Source organism: Mytilus galloprovincialis, chromosome 3 (genome assembly GCF_965363235.1).
Source record: "Mytilus galloprovincialis chromosome 3, xbMytGall1.hap1.1, whole genome shotgun sequence".
Taxonomy (NCBI): Eukaryota; Metazoa; Mollusca; class Bivalvia; order Mytilida; family Mytilidae; genus Mytilus; species Mytilus galloprovincialis.
This window is the reverse complement of record NC_134840.1, coordinates 22501904-22519316: the sequence shown is the minus strand read 5'-3', so window position 1 is coordinate 22519316 and position 17413 is coordinate 22501904. Positions and strand designations below refer to the sequence as shown.

The 17413-nt window shown below is 31.1% G+C and overlaps 1 protein-coding gene across 3 annotated transcripts in view; it reads right to left on the bottom strand.

The window, feature by feature from the left end:
- Positions 1 to 517: 517 nt before the first annotated feature.
- The window catches only part of LOC143067434 (retinoblastoma-associated protein-like), a 31450-nt gene continuing 14554 nt past the window's right edge, over positions 518 to 17413 (bottom strand). For all 3 annotated transcript variants that reach the window (XM_076240700.1, XM_076240703.1, XM_076240702.1), the window contains 13 exons: positions 16345 to 16496; positions 16040 to 16090; positions 15315 to 15415; positions 14876 to 15054; positions 13831 to 13895; positions 13235 to 13312; positions 10171 to 10275; positions 9628 to 9747; positions 8438 to 8499; positions 6961 to 7084; positions 6156 to 6268; positions 4247 to 4333; positions 518 to 2162 (listed from right to left, as the gene is read on the bottom strand). In XM_076240700.1, the coding sequence (XP_076096815.1) occupies positions 2135 to 2162; positions 4247 to 4333; positions 6156 to 6268; positions 6961 to 7084; positions 8438 to 8499; positions 9628 to 9747; positions 10171 to 10275; positions 13235 to 13312; positions 13831 to 13895; positions 14876 to 15054; positions 15315 to 15415; positions 16040 to 16090; positions 16345 to 16496 (1265 nt within the window). In that variant the 3' untranslated portion in view covers positions 518 to 2134. The remainder of the gene's footprint in view (positions 2163 to 4246; positions 4334 to 6155; positions 6269 to 6960; positions 7085 to 8437; positions 8500 to 9627; positions 9748 to 10170; positions 10276 to 13234; positions 13313 to 13830; positions 13896 to 14875; positions 15055 to 15314; positions 15416 to 16039; positions 16091 to 16344; positions 16497 to 17413) is intronic.

Sequence of the window (17413 nt, the reverse complement as noted above, 5' to 3'; positions counted from 1 at the left end):
TGCAGAAGAACCCTACCAGATGCACACTGACACCTTACAGTCATATACTTTATCAATATTTGCAAGGGTCATAACTCATTTTTAAAATTATTGATCTGCATTAATTTTATAAGTTCCATAAAAATCTGGCAAGATTTGTATTACATGTGAGAGTGCTAACAAGGCTGGACAGAAAATATCAGAAATATGTCTCCTGGAAACATGTCACACAGGGACAAAAAGGCAACTGATCAAAAAGTTAACTCCTTAATACTGCATGATTGGCTGAGAAAAAACAAATTTCAAATTCCTCAGTTCGATGGACCAAGTACTTCCACCAATAACATCCTCTCACCTATGAAGGGAGAATGCTACAAGCAATCCAAATGCTAAAATCACCTTCAAAGTAAAGAAAAGATACTCAACTTGTGGCAGAACAACACAAACACTTTCATGTAGATTGTTTTGGGAGTTTGGGAGTTCAAGAAAAAAATGTGAGGTGATACAAATTCAAAAAGAGGCAAAAAAATATTAATAATCTCTTTCATATATTTTCATTTTAATAAAAGTTAGTTTAACAATGTAAACTTAACAATGTAATATTATCAACATCTCATGAAAAAAGTAAAAAGACATTCTTAAAATTTATCTGAGCATCCAAAATATTTAGCTCATTTCTCACAACTTTAATAACAATAGGACATTCTATAATCTGCTTTGATAGTTATATGCAATCAGTATCATGAACATAAAACAAAACAAAACAAAACATTGACTGACAACACAAGAATCTTGTTATAAATTTCCTCAACAATTGTTTTAATGTGATTCATATTTAAAGAATAGATCTAAGATTTTATCTTTTAAAATTGCTATCAAACAATAAAATTGATTTAATACTAACATTTTAAAACTGAAGAAAATATCTGGACTATTTTTCAATAAATATTAAAGTCTTGAAATGAAAAAAATTGAAAAGAAACTTATAATAATATAACATTATAATTACATTTATTTTCATGTCTAAAAAAACACTAGATAATCTGATCAGTGATAACAAAGACATAATTATACAGTAACACTAAAACTGAGGGTCAAATTCATGTATTTGATACCAAATAATATAATCTACATAAAACTGACACAGTCTTGACAAACAATCATCACTGGGCTTCAATATAAACATGATTCTTAATATATTTTAGGCATGTCTGTATATATACATATAAATATCATTTAAAAGCTAAAGACCATTCTAGATAACATGAAAAGGTGTGCAATACATTTGTAGTAGGGGAGCTCCAGAATGAAATTTATACATATTATCTTATCAATGATGGTGTATTTCTTGATTTTATAATTAATGGATCATGGCAAACTAAATTATCTGGAGTTGTGATTGATTTAACAGAGAACAGTATATGTAGGGTACATCCACATTCATCAAAATGTTTCTCTGGAAACTCCTTTCATTTATTTAAGGAACAGCTTTCATTAGAGCTTAAAATAGTTCAGTAGCTATATATAAATATATATCTCTTTAATCTTTACTTCCTTTAACTTTATAGGTATTTCAACATTGACACCATTTTGAAAATACATTTAGTGTTTGCTACCAAAAATCAATTTCAATTAAGGTTTTTTTTACAATAACAAAAAAATATTAAGAATTATGAGATACAATTTAGGATAGAGATTATAACAGAGCACCAATCATCCTTGTCATGTTTTATCATCACAACTAAGTCCTCATCCATGGCATGTTTTATAGTCACAACTAAGTCCTTCCTTTGCTCATTCAAAGTTAAAAATTAGCCAACACCTCTCTCAAGACCCTCACGATTTTTTTTTCTCCTAAAAAAAAAGTTTGTTTCATGCTTAGCATGTGTTCAGTATTTTACCAAATAAGTCATCCCTTCGTACATTTAAAGCTTACATTTGTAGATTTCACTGTCACGTCAATATTGTTATTAAAGCGTTTCCTCTATTTTTAACCAGCTGTACAGTGAAGTCATCCTAACATAATGCCCATCTATATTTCCATTTGAAATCACATAAAAAGTTCTGTACTATAAATTTTAAGTCCAAATGTATAAAACTATATTGCAACATTAAAATTGAGATCATCATTTTTATAAATAATATCAAGCATTCCTCAACTCTGTTCTTTACTTGATTTGTCCCTGAAAAAAAAGAAAGAGTTAAAAAAAATATTTTAACAATTCTTAAGTATCCAAGCAAAAAACTAACATATTAGATATAGAAACAAGAGTGCACACGCTGAAATGTTTCGCCTTCTATACTAATCATTGATATTATGTTGATAGTTCTAAGTATAAAGCTAAGCTTTATTACAACTGTCACATAAACTTAACATTAACCAAGATAACTAAACAAAGACCAATGAACCTTGAAAATGAGGTCAAGGTCAGATGAACCATGCCAGGCAGACATGTACAGCTAACAATGCTTCTATACAACATATATAGTTGACCCATTACTTATAGTTTAAGAAAAATAAACCAAAACACAAACACTTAACACTGTGCAATGAACCGTGAAAATGAGGTCAAGGTCAAATAAAACCTGCGCGACTGACATAAAGATCATAAAATATTTCCATACACCAAATATAGTTGACCTATGGCATATAGTATTAGATAAAAAGACCAAAACTCAAAAACTTAACTTTGACCACTGAACCATGAAAATGAGGTCAAGGTCACATGACATCTGCCCGCTAGACATGTACACCTTACAATCATTCCATACAACAAATATAGTAAACCTATTGCATATAGTATGAGAAAAACAGACCAAAACACAAAAATTTTACTATAACCACTGAACCATGAAAATGAGGTCAAGGTCAGATGACACCTGCCAGTTGGACATGTACACCTTACAGTCCTTCCATACACCGAATATACTAACCCTATTGCTTATAGTATCCGAGGTATGGACTTGACCACCAAAACTTAACCTTGTTCACTGATCCATGAAATGAGGTCGAGGTCCAATGAAAACTGTCTGACAGACATGAGGACCTTGCAAGGTACGCACATATCAAATATAGTTATCCTATTACTTATAATAAGAGAGAATTCAACATTACAAAAAATTTGAGCTTTTTTTTCAAGTGGTCACTAAACCATGAAAATGAGGTCAAGGACATTGGACATGTGACTGACGGAAACTTCGTAACATAAAGCATATGTATACAAAGTATGAAGCATACAGGTCTTCCACCTTCTAAAATATAAAGCTTTTAAGAAGTGAGCTAACGCTGCCGCCGCCACCGTAGCCGCCGGATCACTATCCCTATGTCGAGCTTTCTGCAACAAAAGTTGCAGGCTCGACAAAAACTACACCAATGTATTTCTATGTGGAGCTTGTAATGCGTTTACACCTCAACAATTCTTTCCAGTAACTACTTGGATTCAAGCAGTCTATAAACAATATGACAATGCCAAATGTTTACAACTATCTAACTATATTATGCACAACAAATTATTATACACACACTAGCCCTTTGCAGATATTCAGCAACAACAAGCACTTATATATATATATACAAATATAATGCAATCTAACAACCTGTCCTCCAGATTGATCAGTCTGTCACTAGAAGACAGCGCAAATGCTGTCTGTCAATTTCAGACAGTGCAGTCTTGTACAGTCTTAACTCTAAGGGGCAGTCTATTCTGTCAACTAGCAATATCAATCAACTTGTATGTTTAATTTGTACCCGTAAAAAATATCCTCACAATATTTCAGCTCTACTATCATTAACATAAATATCTAGTAAGCTCTGTTGTTACATAAACATCAATAGCTCATTGACCCCCAGTGGCATTTTTCTTCCACTAAGTAACCATGGTAGAATAGATTATTTTCTTGATAGGGGTATTCCCTAATGTTATTACTGAACATAGAGAACCCCTTAAACTTTGATCTGTCACTAACTTTCTATCTGAATTTCTGAATCAGCACAACGCACCAGCATAAAACATTTACTAAAATACAGTAAACACTTGATGATCTATAAACCTTACAATTCATTAAAATCTGACATACAACAAATAATGTTGTTTTTTTTTAATTTCAAACTATAATGGTCCAATAAGTCCTACTTGTTTCTGAATTACAAAAGGACTAATTTTAAATATATGAAACCCTAAACACTGCACATTCTACAAAATCACAAAAAGTTTAACTGCCTGAAAAGAGCATTCCAAGCAAACACATGTCACATTATGATACTCACTTTCCTTCTTGTGAACTGAAAGGCAAAACTTTGGATGACAATTTTGACTTCTTTATAACAATAGGATCAGGAACTTCATTTGAGCCACTGAAAAATATCAATTAATAGAATAACACTCATAATTATAAACATTTTTCACAAATGTAGAAAGAAAACATTGGTAGAAAACATTTCTTACTTTTTCACAGAAGTAATGTCATATCAAGTCCATGGATGTAGTGGTGAAATATTGAAATACAGTAGACTCCACCTTATCGGATATCGGCTATTGTAATATTATTTCAAAACACCAAACCCTTCCCTATATGTTTAACGTTAATTTCATCGTGTAATCGAATATCGGATAAAAGAATATATTGGCAAATCGGATAAGAATATTCAGGTAAATTTTTTCAAAACCATGCACAATCGGATATTTTCAAAGTTTTTCTGACAGGAAATGGACCCGGAAGTTGCGAATTTACAATCTTGCAGACAAGAAGATTTTGTTTTTACTGAATAAAAAGGAACTATTTCTTGATAAATTGTTGTCTTTATTTTTTTGTCTTCCTTTATCATGTAAATTAGATGCCCTTTTATTCAAATGGTTCAATTGACAAGATCAGTACATTGCTGTTGGGAGAATTTGATAAAACTCTAAATGCTCACAGAATTAGAAATATTATCTTAACTGAATGTACCTCCTTCTGAATAATTTATTGCAGTATAAATATAAATCCCTTTTGACAAGAGAAATCTGATTTTTGTCAGAAATATTTTTTCACATGTGCAAAGGTAAACACATGTCATGGACGCCATATTGGATTTTTTTACAAATTTATGAGGAAGCCTCTAGAACTATGACCTTAAAATAAATAGTCTTCAGAAAACGTAAACTTTATGCAATATTTTATCAATAATGATTATTTTCATAAATTCAAATTTGATTCTTTAAAGAAATAAAATTATAACAAATATGATTTTAGATTAGAGATTCTACAAAAACATGCTTTGATTTATTTATAGCCAAATTAGTTTACCTGTGTGATGATAATGTAAATAATGGATATTAATTTGTTTACAAAACAAATAAAGACACAAACTATGGATGGTAGATAATAATTCATATAAATATTTAAGGACATTTAATTTATTTTAATAAATATAGGATTTAAAAACTGCAAACAATGTAATCATTACTGATAACATAATTTTTTTATATATCGTGTTGATGTAACTGATGGAAATTACTTCTCCAGCCCTGTCACACATTTAGTCATTGTCAGGGTTATAAACATCTCAGGATTAGATCTACAGAATATACATTCATTGTCTAATTGAATATAGGGGATAATCGGAAATTTTTAAATGACATTTTGGGTATCCCATTTGCCATTCTACGGTACCAACACAGATCTCTAGGAGGTGGATGTTAATCATAACTAAAATCAGTGATGTATAATTTGCATGTCACTGTGAAATGAAGTTTATTGAATTGTATTTTTCAACGTAAAGAGAATGAAGTAGTGAAATGTTGAACTATCATTAATGGGTCATGAGAAATTGGCACATGCCTAATTTTACCTGTTACCTAAGGGTAAAAGAAAGGTCTTAGGGGACTAGTTGTATTTGATGTATCATGGATAGCACAAAGATCTTTAACAATTAAAACATCAAAGGTATGAAATCATGAATTGTTAAGAATTAAACCTTAACACAAACATTTCTCCTTAACATATAAGATATGTCATACTGCCTGAAATGTTGAACTCTGTTATTTATAGAGGAAAACATTAGTGAAATATTTGAAAGAATATATGTACAATGTGAAATGTTCACAGATTTCATATTAAACTTTAAATACTAAACTAAATGAGTATTTTCCACTAATTCATGATGCTGTTCATTTATGAAAGTCTGTCTTACTTACTTTAGAGCACTATCATCAGGCAGTTGTTCAAACCTAAGTCTTTTATGACTCTTTGGTGTAGTTCCTTTAGCTTTATATACTATCTCATTGATCTTTTGCAACTTTTCTCCAGACTAAAAATATAAACATAAACTTCCAAGAAAAATAAACAAAACATATAATGGTAAATAACTAAAGTAAGATACATGTGTGCACAAAGTATCAATAGATTTTCATTTTGCATTCCAGCAAGATCCACTTTAGGAGTGGTGGTATAGTACTTTGAAAATATTATTCCCTTACTCTAGGAGTAGGTGCTATTCTTGTCTATCATTTCGTCAGTCTTTCAATCCATTTATCTGAAAATATTCTATATTTTTTTCCCTCAGCCAGACTTCATTTTTCATAAATATCTATATAACTAGGACACATACACCAGGAGGTTACCAAATTGAACTGTGATTTAAACAGTTATATTAGTGTTACAGTTTGCTCATAAAAGATGCAGGATATCAGGAGATAACGATAAACGCACTTAATTGGTCTCACCTCCTTTACAAACTATGAATGATCTTATGTTGAAAGATATAGTTTACTACAAGTATCAAATAAACTTAACATTATAAATGAACCATGAAAATGATGGCAAGGTCAGTGACTTTTGCCATCAATAAATGTATACAAGACAAAAATCAAATAAAATACAGTCTCTGTTCTGAGAAAAAAAAATTGATCGATATTCATACAGGCAACAAGTAATACATATCATTATCCTGGTTGTATTGTCACAAGAAATTAGTAACATCTCAATGTTATAATGACTTACACCAACACCTTCACCAAAACTGTACAGCTGTCTGGATCTAGGAGTCATCTGACTAGGTGAAGATGGAGCCTTGAAGGGAGAATCTTTCAACGGTGAAATATAAAAATGTTTTCTGTTTGGAAGACTGTAAAATAGACAAATAGTAAGTAATCAATCAAAAATTGCTCATAACATGGTATCCAATTACAAAATGAAGATCATGTGAAAATTCAAACATTTATAATTTTTTTTAAACATAGAAAAGGCTTATTCTTGACACTCTTAAATTAAATACATACACATAGATGTGTGTCATGGACATTTTTATCACAATTTCGATAACTTTAAGAGGACTTGAAAGTGTGACATTTTTTCATATTAGAACAGAAGTCATGACATGAAATTTTAATGCATAATTTTTATACATAAACACTTGCACTAGTTCAAAGAAAATGATTTTGTTGATTTTGCAATTGAAACTTTTATAATATAAAAGTAAGAAGACATGGTTTGATTGCCAATGAGATCCATCAAAGTTCAAATGAAGTGGACGTATGCAATTATAGTCAACTACATGGCCTTCAACAATGTACCTTTTTATATTCATCCTAAAATCATATTTTAATATATATTTCTGATAAGCTAAATAATTTTTACTTAATTTATTACATGCATACAGGTCATTTAAGTCAATGCATAATAACACCTCCACCTCCCCTCAGTACCACTGATAAAGTTGCGGCACGAGGAGCATTGTACAATAACCCCACAGTATTGAGAAATGAGTATTGAACCAAATTGGCTAAAATAAAAATAATGAGGAAGGCATAGATGCCAACCCAATTTTGACACAATCAGTAACAATTTATCAAATTTTCCGTAATTATGAAAAGTTTCCAGTAATCGTTCAAAAATGTGCATTTACCAAAAAATACTGATGAGTGGTTGCAAAGTGATGTGTAATAACATGTTATCTGTAGTATGTATTCCATACATTAATTGTTCTCAACTGGTACATTCTCGTTTTGTCAAGGAAAAGTGGAGAAAGGGCGAAAAGCTACTTCATAAAATGCAAGTTTGCCTCTTCAGAAGTTGATAAGTTACCAAACAATAGGTCGATAAACTCCAGAGAAACCGGAAGCATTACATTGGCATTTTCTAAATATCGGATCAGGCCGTAAAAATTATGATAAAAATCTGTGTTTTATAAAATTGAACGGCGATGACTAAGAATCCGTAACTATTCGACTTTGACCGTAATAGCGTAGTTTAAATCGCAAAATCAGAGAAATTTCGGAAAAATCGTAATGGTTGGCATCTATGGGAAGGACTTTTCCATGTTCTAAAACTCATCACCAAGAATATTTTAACTTATCCGTCCAGCATACTGGATGGCAATTTTGATTGCCAGAGGTAATAAAAATGTTCTAGTCAAGGACAGCTTTGTGAATTTATTTGCCCCTTAGAAATGATCATACAATAATGTTAGCATACTTACCTAAATACAGGGGAAGCTAGCGGTGATGACATTGGTACTGGCACTGGGGATAATGCTGGTGTCTGTAAAAACATATTTCAAACTCATTAAATTCATAATGTATAAAAAAAATAAAAATACAAATGAGAGACGTATATAACACTGGATAAGTAAAGACAAATGTTTTGTTAATCAAATTTATAGTACATGCCAGTTTTATTTACAGCTTGTAATTTTTTTTTCAAAATTGATAGCCAGCGATTTTACATGCAACAGATTTTCTTTAAATTTGTTCTTTTTGTCAAGTCATATGAAGTATTTAGTGTATCTGACCCAAATGTCTGACAGTGTTGTGATGAATCAAGGAATTGTGAACAACCTGGCTATTATAATCTTTGACAATGATGTCAGAGTTCTTCGATAGTCAAACAGCTTATTTCATTAAAAAACAAGAATGTGTCCAAAGTACACGGATGCCCCACTCGCACTATCCTTTTCCATGTTCCATGGACCGTGAAATTGGGTAATAATCTAATTTGGCAATAAAATTAGAAAGATTATACTATAGAGAACATATGTACTAAGTTTCAAGTTGATTGGACATCAATTTCATCAAAAACTACCTTGACCAAAAACTTTAACCTGAACGGACGAACGAACGGAGCAGACCAGAAAACATAATGCCCCTCTACTATCGTAGGTGGGGCATAAAAATGTTCTTTTTCCCTTGTTTTCTGTCTGTTGACTAGGTATGGCTGTAATTATGCATTACTAAAATCAAGAGGCCCAGAACATTTTCAAGGCATTCGATCTTCATATCTATAATCAGTAAATAAGAGATGTTTAACATAATAAGCTCAAAATTTGTTTTTCATCCAGTTGTGCGAATGCTGTAAAGGTTTAATCAATTTTCAACTTGGTATCTATTGTCAATGATGGCCAAACAATAAAACCATCATTTTTGTTTTTTCTGCAGTTTTGGAGAAAATTTAGCCATACCCCCTTCATCTCTTGCATTTTTCCAAAGTAACAATAAATCTTTCAAGAAAAGATGCACACATAATCCCATATATGTTTTTTAAATAAAACTGATACAATCATTTATTTTAATCTTCTGAAGAATAAAAGGATCAATTGCACAAACAACAAAAAATATATGGACGCTGTAAAATGCTTGTTTTACTACATACTATATACACTATTTTACTTACATTTACTTTTGATGCTTGGAACTGTAGGATAAAGGATTTCATGTTTTGCATGAAGACTTTGTTGTAGAAACCAATGATCGAGTCGTACTCACATCCTTCTATTAAAGCATTTTTATAAACCTGGAAAAAAGTGTAGACTGTGTTAACTTATTTTTGAATTTTATATTTCATTCAAATGTTTTTAAAACAAGCAACATGATAAAGGGCAAAACATAGCGTGATTATCATAAGATAATTATTGTGATACAACCTTATTTTGGTAGCATGTAAGCTAAATCATTAGCTCTATCTTTAGATTGTTTTGCTTGCTCTGCAATAATCTACTTACATCTCAGTAACTTTATAGTCTCCAAGTTTCTACGAGTACTCACTTGATCTTTCTGTATTCAATTCAGTGTTCTAAGATTTTTTATTTCCAGCTTCCATTAGAAATAGTCGCTTTCTAAATATATAAATCACAAAAAATTCATGAAATAACTGAAAAATATTTCTATAGAACAACATGTCTTACATTAAAGGTATTTTAAGAAGTAAAATACTCACTTTTAGTTCAGCATGAGGTAATTCTCTGTACATCTGCACAATAATTTTAAACTTTATTTCTCTGTCTACTACTTTACATATACCATACACAGAACACAAAAGAATCTGAAATATACATATTTTTTTAATTAAGAAATGTAAGAACATGTAATAATGGGCAAAAGAAGGTATAACACTTTAAAAATAACAGACAGTCAAATCTTATTCATACTGATACAAGAGTGCACACACAGAAATGTCTCGCCTTCTTTACTAATCATTGATATTATGTTGATACTCCTAAATCTAAAGCTTTATTACAACTGTCACATAAATTTAACATGAACCATGAAAATGAGGTCAAGGTCAGTTGAACCATATGCCAGGCAGACATGTACAGCTAACAATGCTTCCATACAACAAATATAGTTGACCTATTGCTTATAGTTTAAGAAAATAGACCAAAACACAAAAACTTAACACTGAGCAATGAACCTTGAAAACCAGGTCAAGGTCAAATAAAACCTGCACGACTGACATATAGATCATAAAATATTTTCATACACAAAATATAGTTGACCTATGACATATAGTATTAGATAAAAAGACCAAAACTCAAAAACTTAACTTTGACCACTGAACCATAAAAATGAGGTCAAGGTCAGATGACATCTGCCCGCTAGACATGTACACCTTACAATCATTCCATACAACAAATATAGTAAACCTATTGCATAAAGTATGAAAAACAGACCAAAACACAAAAACTTAACTATAACCACTGAACCATGAAAATGAGGTCAAGGTCAGTTGAACCATATGCCAGGCAGACATGTACAGCTAACAATGCTTCCATACAACAAATATAGTTGACCTATTGCTTATAGTTTAAGAAAATAGACCAAAACACAAAAACTTAACACTGAGCAATGAACCTTGAAAACCAGGTCAAGGTCAAATAAAACCTGCACGACTGACATATAGATCATAAAAAATTTTCATACACAAAATATAGTTGACCTATGACATATAGTATTAGATAAAAAGACCAAAACTCAAAAACTTAACTTTGACCACTGAACCATAAAAATGAGGTCAAGGTCAGATGACATCTGCCCGCTAGACATGTACACCTTACAATCATTCCATACAACAAATATAGTAAACCTATTGCATAAAGTATGAAAAACAGACCAAAACACAAAAACTTAACTATAACCACTGAACCATGAAAATGAGGTCAAGGTCAGATGACATCTGCCCGCTAGACATGTACACCTTACAATCATTCCATACAACAAATATAGTAGACCTATTGCATAAAGTATGAGAAAAACACAAAAACTTAACTATAACCACTGAACCATGAAAATGAGGTCAAGGTCAGATGACACATGCCAGTTGGACATGTATACCTTACAGTCCTTCCATACACTGAATATACTAGACCTATTGCTTATAGTTTCTGAGATATGGACTTGACCACCAAAACTTAACCTTGTTCACTGATCCATGAAATGAGGCTGAGGTCAAGTGAAAACTGTCTGACGGCATGAGGACCTTGCAAGGTACGCACATACTAAATATAGTTATCCTATTACTTACAGTAAGAGAGAATTTAACATTGCAAAAAATCTGAACTTTTTTTCAAGTGGTCACTGAACCATGAAAATGAGGTCAAGGACAATGGACATGTGACTGACGGAAACTTCGTAACATGAGGCATCTATATACAAAATATGAAGCATCCAGGTCTTCCACCTTCTAAAATATATAGCTTTTAAGAAGTCAGCTAACACCGCCGCCACCGCCGTAGCCGCCGCCGGATCACTATCCCTATGTCGAGCTTTCTGCAACAAAAGTTGCAGGCTCGACAAAAATGGGATGCCTGATGAATATTGAGCATCAACATCACCCATATAATATTTCGCAAAATTGATGTCATAAAATTATGTCAAAACATTCTCACACCCGAATGGAATCCTATCTCCAACTAAATATCAATTTACATGCAACTCAAAACAAAAAGGCTTATCCCCACCATATCATATTGTACAATTCACTAAAAACATATGATAAAACCATCAAACCATTCAAATTAAATAATAAACCAAGATGCATGCAGTCAATACCTGGTCTAAATGTCGGTTTATAAGTATAATACCTGGTCTAAATGTCGGTTTTATAAGTATAATACCTGGTCTAAATGTCGGTTTATAAGTATAATACCTGGTCTAAAGGTCAGTTTTATAAGTATAATACCTGGTCTAAATGTTGGTTTTTATAAGTATAATACCTGGTCTAAATGTCGGTTTTATAAGTATAATACCTGGTCTAAATGTTGGTTTTATAAGTATAATACCTGGTCTAAATGTCGGTTTTATAAGTATAATACCTGGTCTAAATGTCGGTTTTATAAGTATAATACCTGGTCTAAATGTCGGTTTTATAAGTATAATACCTGGTCTAAATGTCGGTTTTATAAGTATAATACCTGGTCTAAATGTCGGTTTTATAAGTATAATACCTGGTCTAAATGTCGGTTTTATAAGTATAATACCTGGTCTAAATGTCGGTTTTATAAGTATAATACCTGGTCTAAATGTCGGTTTATAAGTATAATACCTGGTCTAAATGTCGGTTTTATAAGTATAATACCTGGTCTAAATGTCGGTTTTATAAGTATAATACCTGGTCTAAATGTCGGTTTATAAGTATAATACCTGGTCTAAATGTCGGTTTTATAAGTATAATACCTGGTCTAAAGGTCAGTTTTATAAGTATAATACCTGGTCTAAATGTTGGTTTTATAAGTATAATACCTGGTCTAAATGTCGGTTTTATAAGTATAATACCTGGTCTAAATGTTGGTTTTATAAGTATAATACCTGGTCTAAATGTTGGTTTTATAAGTATAATACCTGGTCTAAATGTTGGTTTTATAAGTATAATACCTGGTCTAAATGTCGGTTTATAAGTGTAATACCTGGTCTAAAGGTCAGTTTTATAAGTATAATACCTGGTCTAAATGTCGGTTTTATATGTATAATACCTGGTCTAAATGTCGGTTTTATAAGTATAATACCTGGTCTAAATGTCGGTTTTTCAACAGCAATGGTTTCCTGGATATACAATACTCTAAACAGGTCCATATTTTGTGTTGCTGAAATACAGTATTTTAGAATTTTAGATAATTGAACTTAAATACATGGAAAATAACATAAATGGTTTACTTATATATTCACAAGGTGTAATTTTGATACTATATAATGCCAATAATAATAAAAACAAATTCCAAAATATTTCAAAAATTGTCAAATCATTGTGGCAGAAATGTTTGTCAACTTTGAAATTTTTGGTCAAAAAAAGGATTGTAATTGTAAAAGTTCTCTCAATAATGTTTGTTTCTAGTTGATGTGAATTAAAATATCATGGAAAACTACTTTTCACAAATTTTAATCTGACACAAGAGCATGCATTCACATAAACTGGAAAGCGTTGTGACCCCTTACTACCCAAGATTGGGCTATGGGCATATAATAAAACCCTTCTTAAAATTCATATTCAAGAAATATATTTTTTTTCATAAAATATCTATATACCAATCCTTCATGTAACAGATGTGTAAGCTTGGAATTCTATACATACATTATACTTTAACATATTTTTTATATAACCTACCAGATCTTTGGGAATTTGTAAACTGGTACAAAGCTGCTGTAATCTGTGGTAACCTAATCTACAAACTGAAAGTAGATAAACAGGTTTAAAACACATCTGTTAAATGAATCCATATTAAACTCACAATCAGTGTATAGAAGGTACTTCTCTATAATAAAAAAAAATCAGCTTGTTTTCCTTATTGTGTCTTTATTGCATAGGTGTAAAGTGCTTTCCTTGAGTTTGGTGGTTGTGATCTTCAGCTACTGTGGGTTCATTTATTTTCATGAGTATCAATTTTTGTGGATGGAGGAATACTTGCATTTTCATGGATATTTATTTGATTTTGTGGTTTTGCCAATTTCTGTGTACAATGCATATAGAAAAGTTGCAATTTGTTGAAAATTTGAATTCGTGGTTCACCTGTACCCACAAAACCAATGAATAATAATGAAGCCACAGTATAACATACCCCAACCGTTAAAATCAGTGTTCAATGCTTCTCAACTAAGCACATAGTGTTTAGACAGAAAAGCTGACTGGGTCAGAGTCAAATTGATATTACTATGCTCCTTGTTTGCAGACAGTTACAATGTGAGATACCATGTCAACAGTACAAATAAAGATATATTCATACAACTGTCCTTAAAATGTATGCAGTTCTCAAGGCTTTGACGACCCATTGGTGCTCTTGGCTATTTCTGCCCTTTAACACATTCTCTGTTTCCATTCTCTATTCTATGCAACTAAAGGAATTTTCCATTTGAACCTTAAGTCAGTGAACTGGTAAACTATTTTAGTCATGGGACCATCATCATTCGTTTCATGTTTTCTTGAAGCACCTGCTCATAAAATCATATTGATGTCAAGCAGAATCTAAGTCTTGAAAGTTAAGCACTTATACATATGAGTGCTGAAATTACATTATTAGTTCTCCTGAACTAAAAATATCTAAAGGAAATTTACTTTCTGCTTGTTTTATTCTACATTTGCATGTTAATAATCAAAGAAATGCAGTGTTCATTCTGTATTTAAGTTAAAAAAAAAAATAGGAAGAGTTACCTACCTTTGTTTATAAACAGATTCAAGGACTGAGATTTCTTTGGCATAGACTTCTCTGGACTGCCATCCCCAAACTTCCTGGGTGACTGCAATGATTTTCTGGGTGATGGCACTGGTTTTCTTGGTGATGGTGGACATGGTGATACACCTCTACGATTAGGAGTCCTCATGGGGGACAAATATCTGTTAATATAAATGTATAAAACTATGCACAAACATATCAGTTTTCAACATCCTTTATAACAAACTGTTGTCTCCCACAAAATTGTCTTTTGAGAGCTGAACACAAAACAACATATTTCATTTCATTTTGAAGAGAGTATAAAAAAATCGATTTACAAAAATGAAAGGTTAACTAATGAAAGACAATTTTCTGATGTTTCTTGTGTGTACATTTTTAAATTTTTTTTATAAGGTAGTATTTAATGCTGTTAATATCTTACAATTCTGCTGATGAAGTTCTTTCTAAAGGTATTGGAGATGGAGAACACATAGGAACTGTAGTAACTTCTGTACTCTCTAACAGGCTAAATAGTGGAGAATCCTAAAATACATATATCATCAAATAAGTTAATAAATCCTAAAATATTATATATCTAATAAATCAATCAATCATAAAATATCATATATCATCAAATAAAATAAGTCATGATAGTGGTGAATCATAATAATTATGTACCATTAAAATAATTTAATAAAAAATATTGTTCAACCATAAAATAATAACAGATTATAAAATAAATTTATATAAAACATATCATCTTTAACATATTAAAATGTGCATCTACATTTCTAAGTCCTCCAAAAAAATGTACAGTGTAAGATTAGATGATATTTTTTTTCTTTCTTTCATTCATTATCATTCTGATGGTCCTGTACATTATGTTAAGTAATAGATTCAGCACTGGAATGTGTTATAAAATGCATATATTTTGATACATATGGAAATGCTGTTTTCATTTTTTTGTAATTTTAGTAGAAATGAAGTGTCAGCTCCCTATGATCTGTTAATCTTAAACAATACTGTGTACTTTTTGGTCCTTTCTTGGTTATTTATCACTATATTTATACAAATAGTTCTTTCTAACTTGTTGGTTATTAGAATTGCCACAAACTTAGTAAATTCAATGTGTTTATCAGTTAATATATTAAACTATCAAAAACTTACTGGTTTCCATGCTAAGCACTCTAGAATTTTAATTTCTGTACTTTGAAGATGCTGCAAAGAAAATGATATGAAAACTTATAATGTTTGCAGAGGTCCATTTAGAACATTTCAAATCTAAAATTATTCTTTAATTCTTTATTTATAACAGTCAAAACTTCTCTTATTTTCAAAAAGAATACTCCTAAATTAATTTGTATCAAATAATTATTAATTTGTCACAAATTCCTTCTAAATTGACAGTATATATTATTTCAAATTCCCAATTTCATTGATGCATACAGAAACTGATTGATCTGGCCTAATACCTTTATAATATCAGTTGTCAACACAGGTTCAGCTTTGATGAAACTCTCTAACACCTTATAGAAATCATAGGGATGTAATTTAAACAGATCTAAAATCCAGGGAAAGGAAAACTTGGAGTCATCAGATCCCATTTTCTTGGTTGAAGGATTCCCTGAAAATGACAAACTCGTTACATAAAAGCTATAATACAATGTAATACATTATTTCATTTTATTTCATTTATTATGACCTATTTATGGGCATTATGTTTTCTGGTATGTGCGACCGTGCGTCCGTTCGTCCCACTTCAGGTTAAAGTTTTTGGTTGAGGTAGTTTTTGATGAAGTCCATTCAACTTGAAACTCAGTACACATGTTCCCTATGATATGATCTTTCTAATTTTAATGCCAAATTAAGAGATTTTCACGGTTCACTGACCATAGAAAATGATAGTGCGGATGTGGCATCCATGTACTGGGGACAAATTCTTGTATAGAAGTGTTTCTGACTTCAAGTCCGACTATTCATTTTATAAATGAAACAGTTTTCTGAATAATATAAATGCAACAGAGTAAGAAAATTCAAATAGGCAAAAACAGTTGATGGACAATGTTGAAACGTCTAGGCTCCATAACCTTCAATGCAGGGCTCTAATTTAATATCAATATTTTCAATGTTGTTAAATCTGTCCTTAGTTCCAGAAAGCTCAACAATATTAGATTTTCCATAGATCAGTAGGAAAGGACTAAAATTCCTTGCAGATAATAGGAAATAGTTACCCATGAACATATAGATTCCACAACTGCAACCGGTGTATTACGATATTTCTCCACTCGAGACTGTTAAATTTCAATATTTAAAGCATCAGGCTTGCCGAGCTTTTTGAATTATTAAAATTTAACTGTTGAGAGTGGAGAAATATCGTAATACAAGAGTTACAGTGGTGGAATCTGTTTCTCTAATGATTTTTATCCTTCCTTTTCAAAGATTTGAGTAAAGCTGTGTACTTTTGATGTTTGTCTTTTTTTTATGACATCAGAAAATTCAGAAGAAAACGAGAAAATTGAACGTCACAATTAAATTTCAACC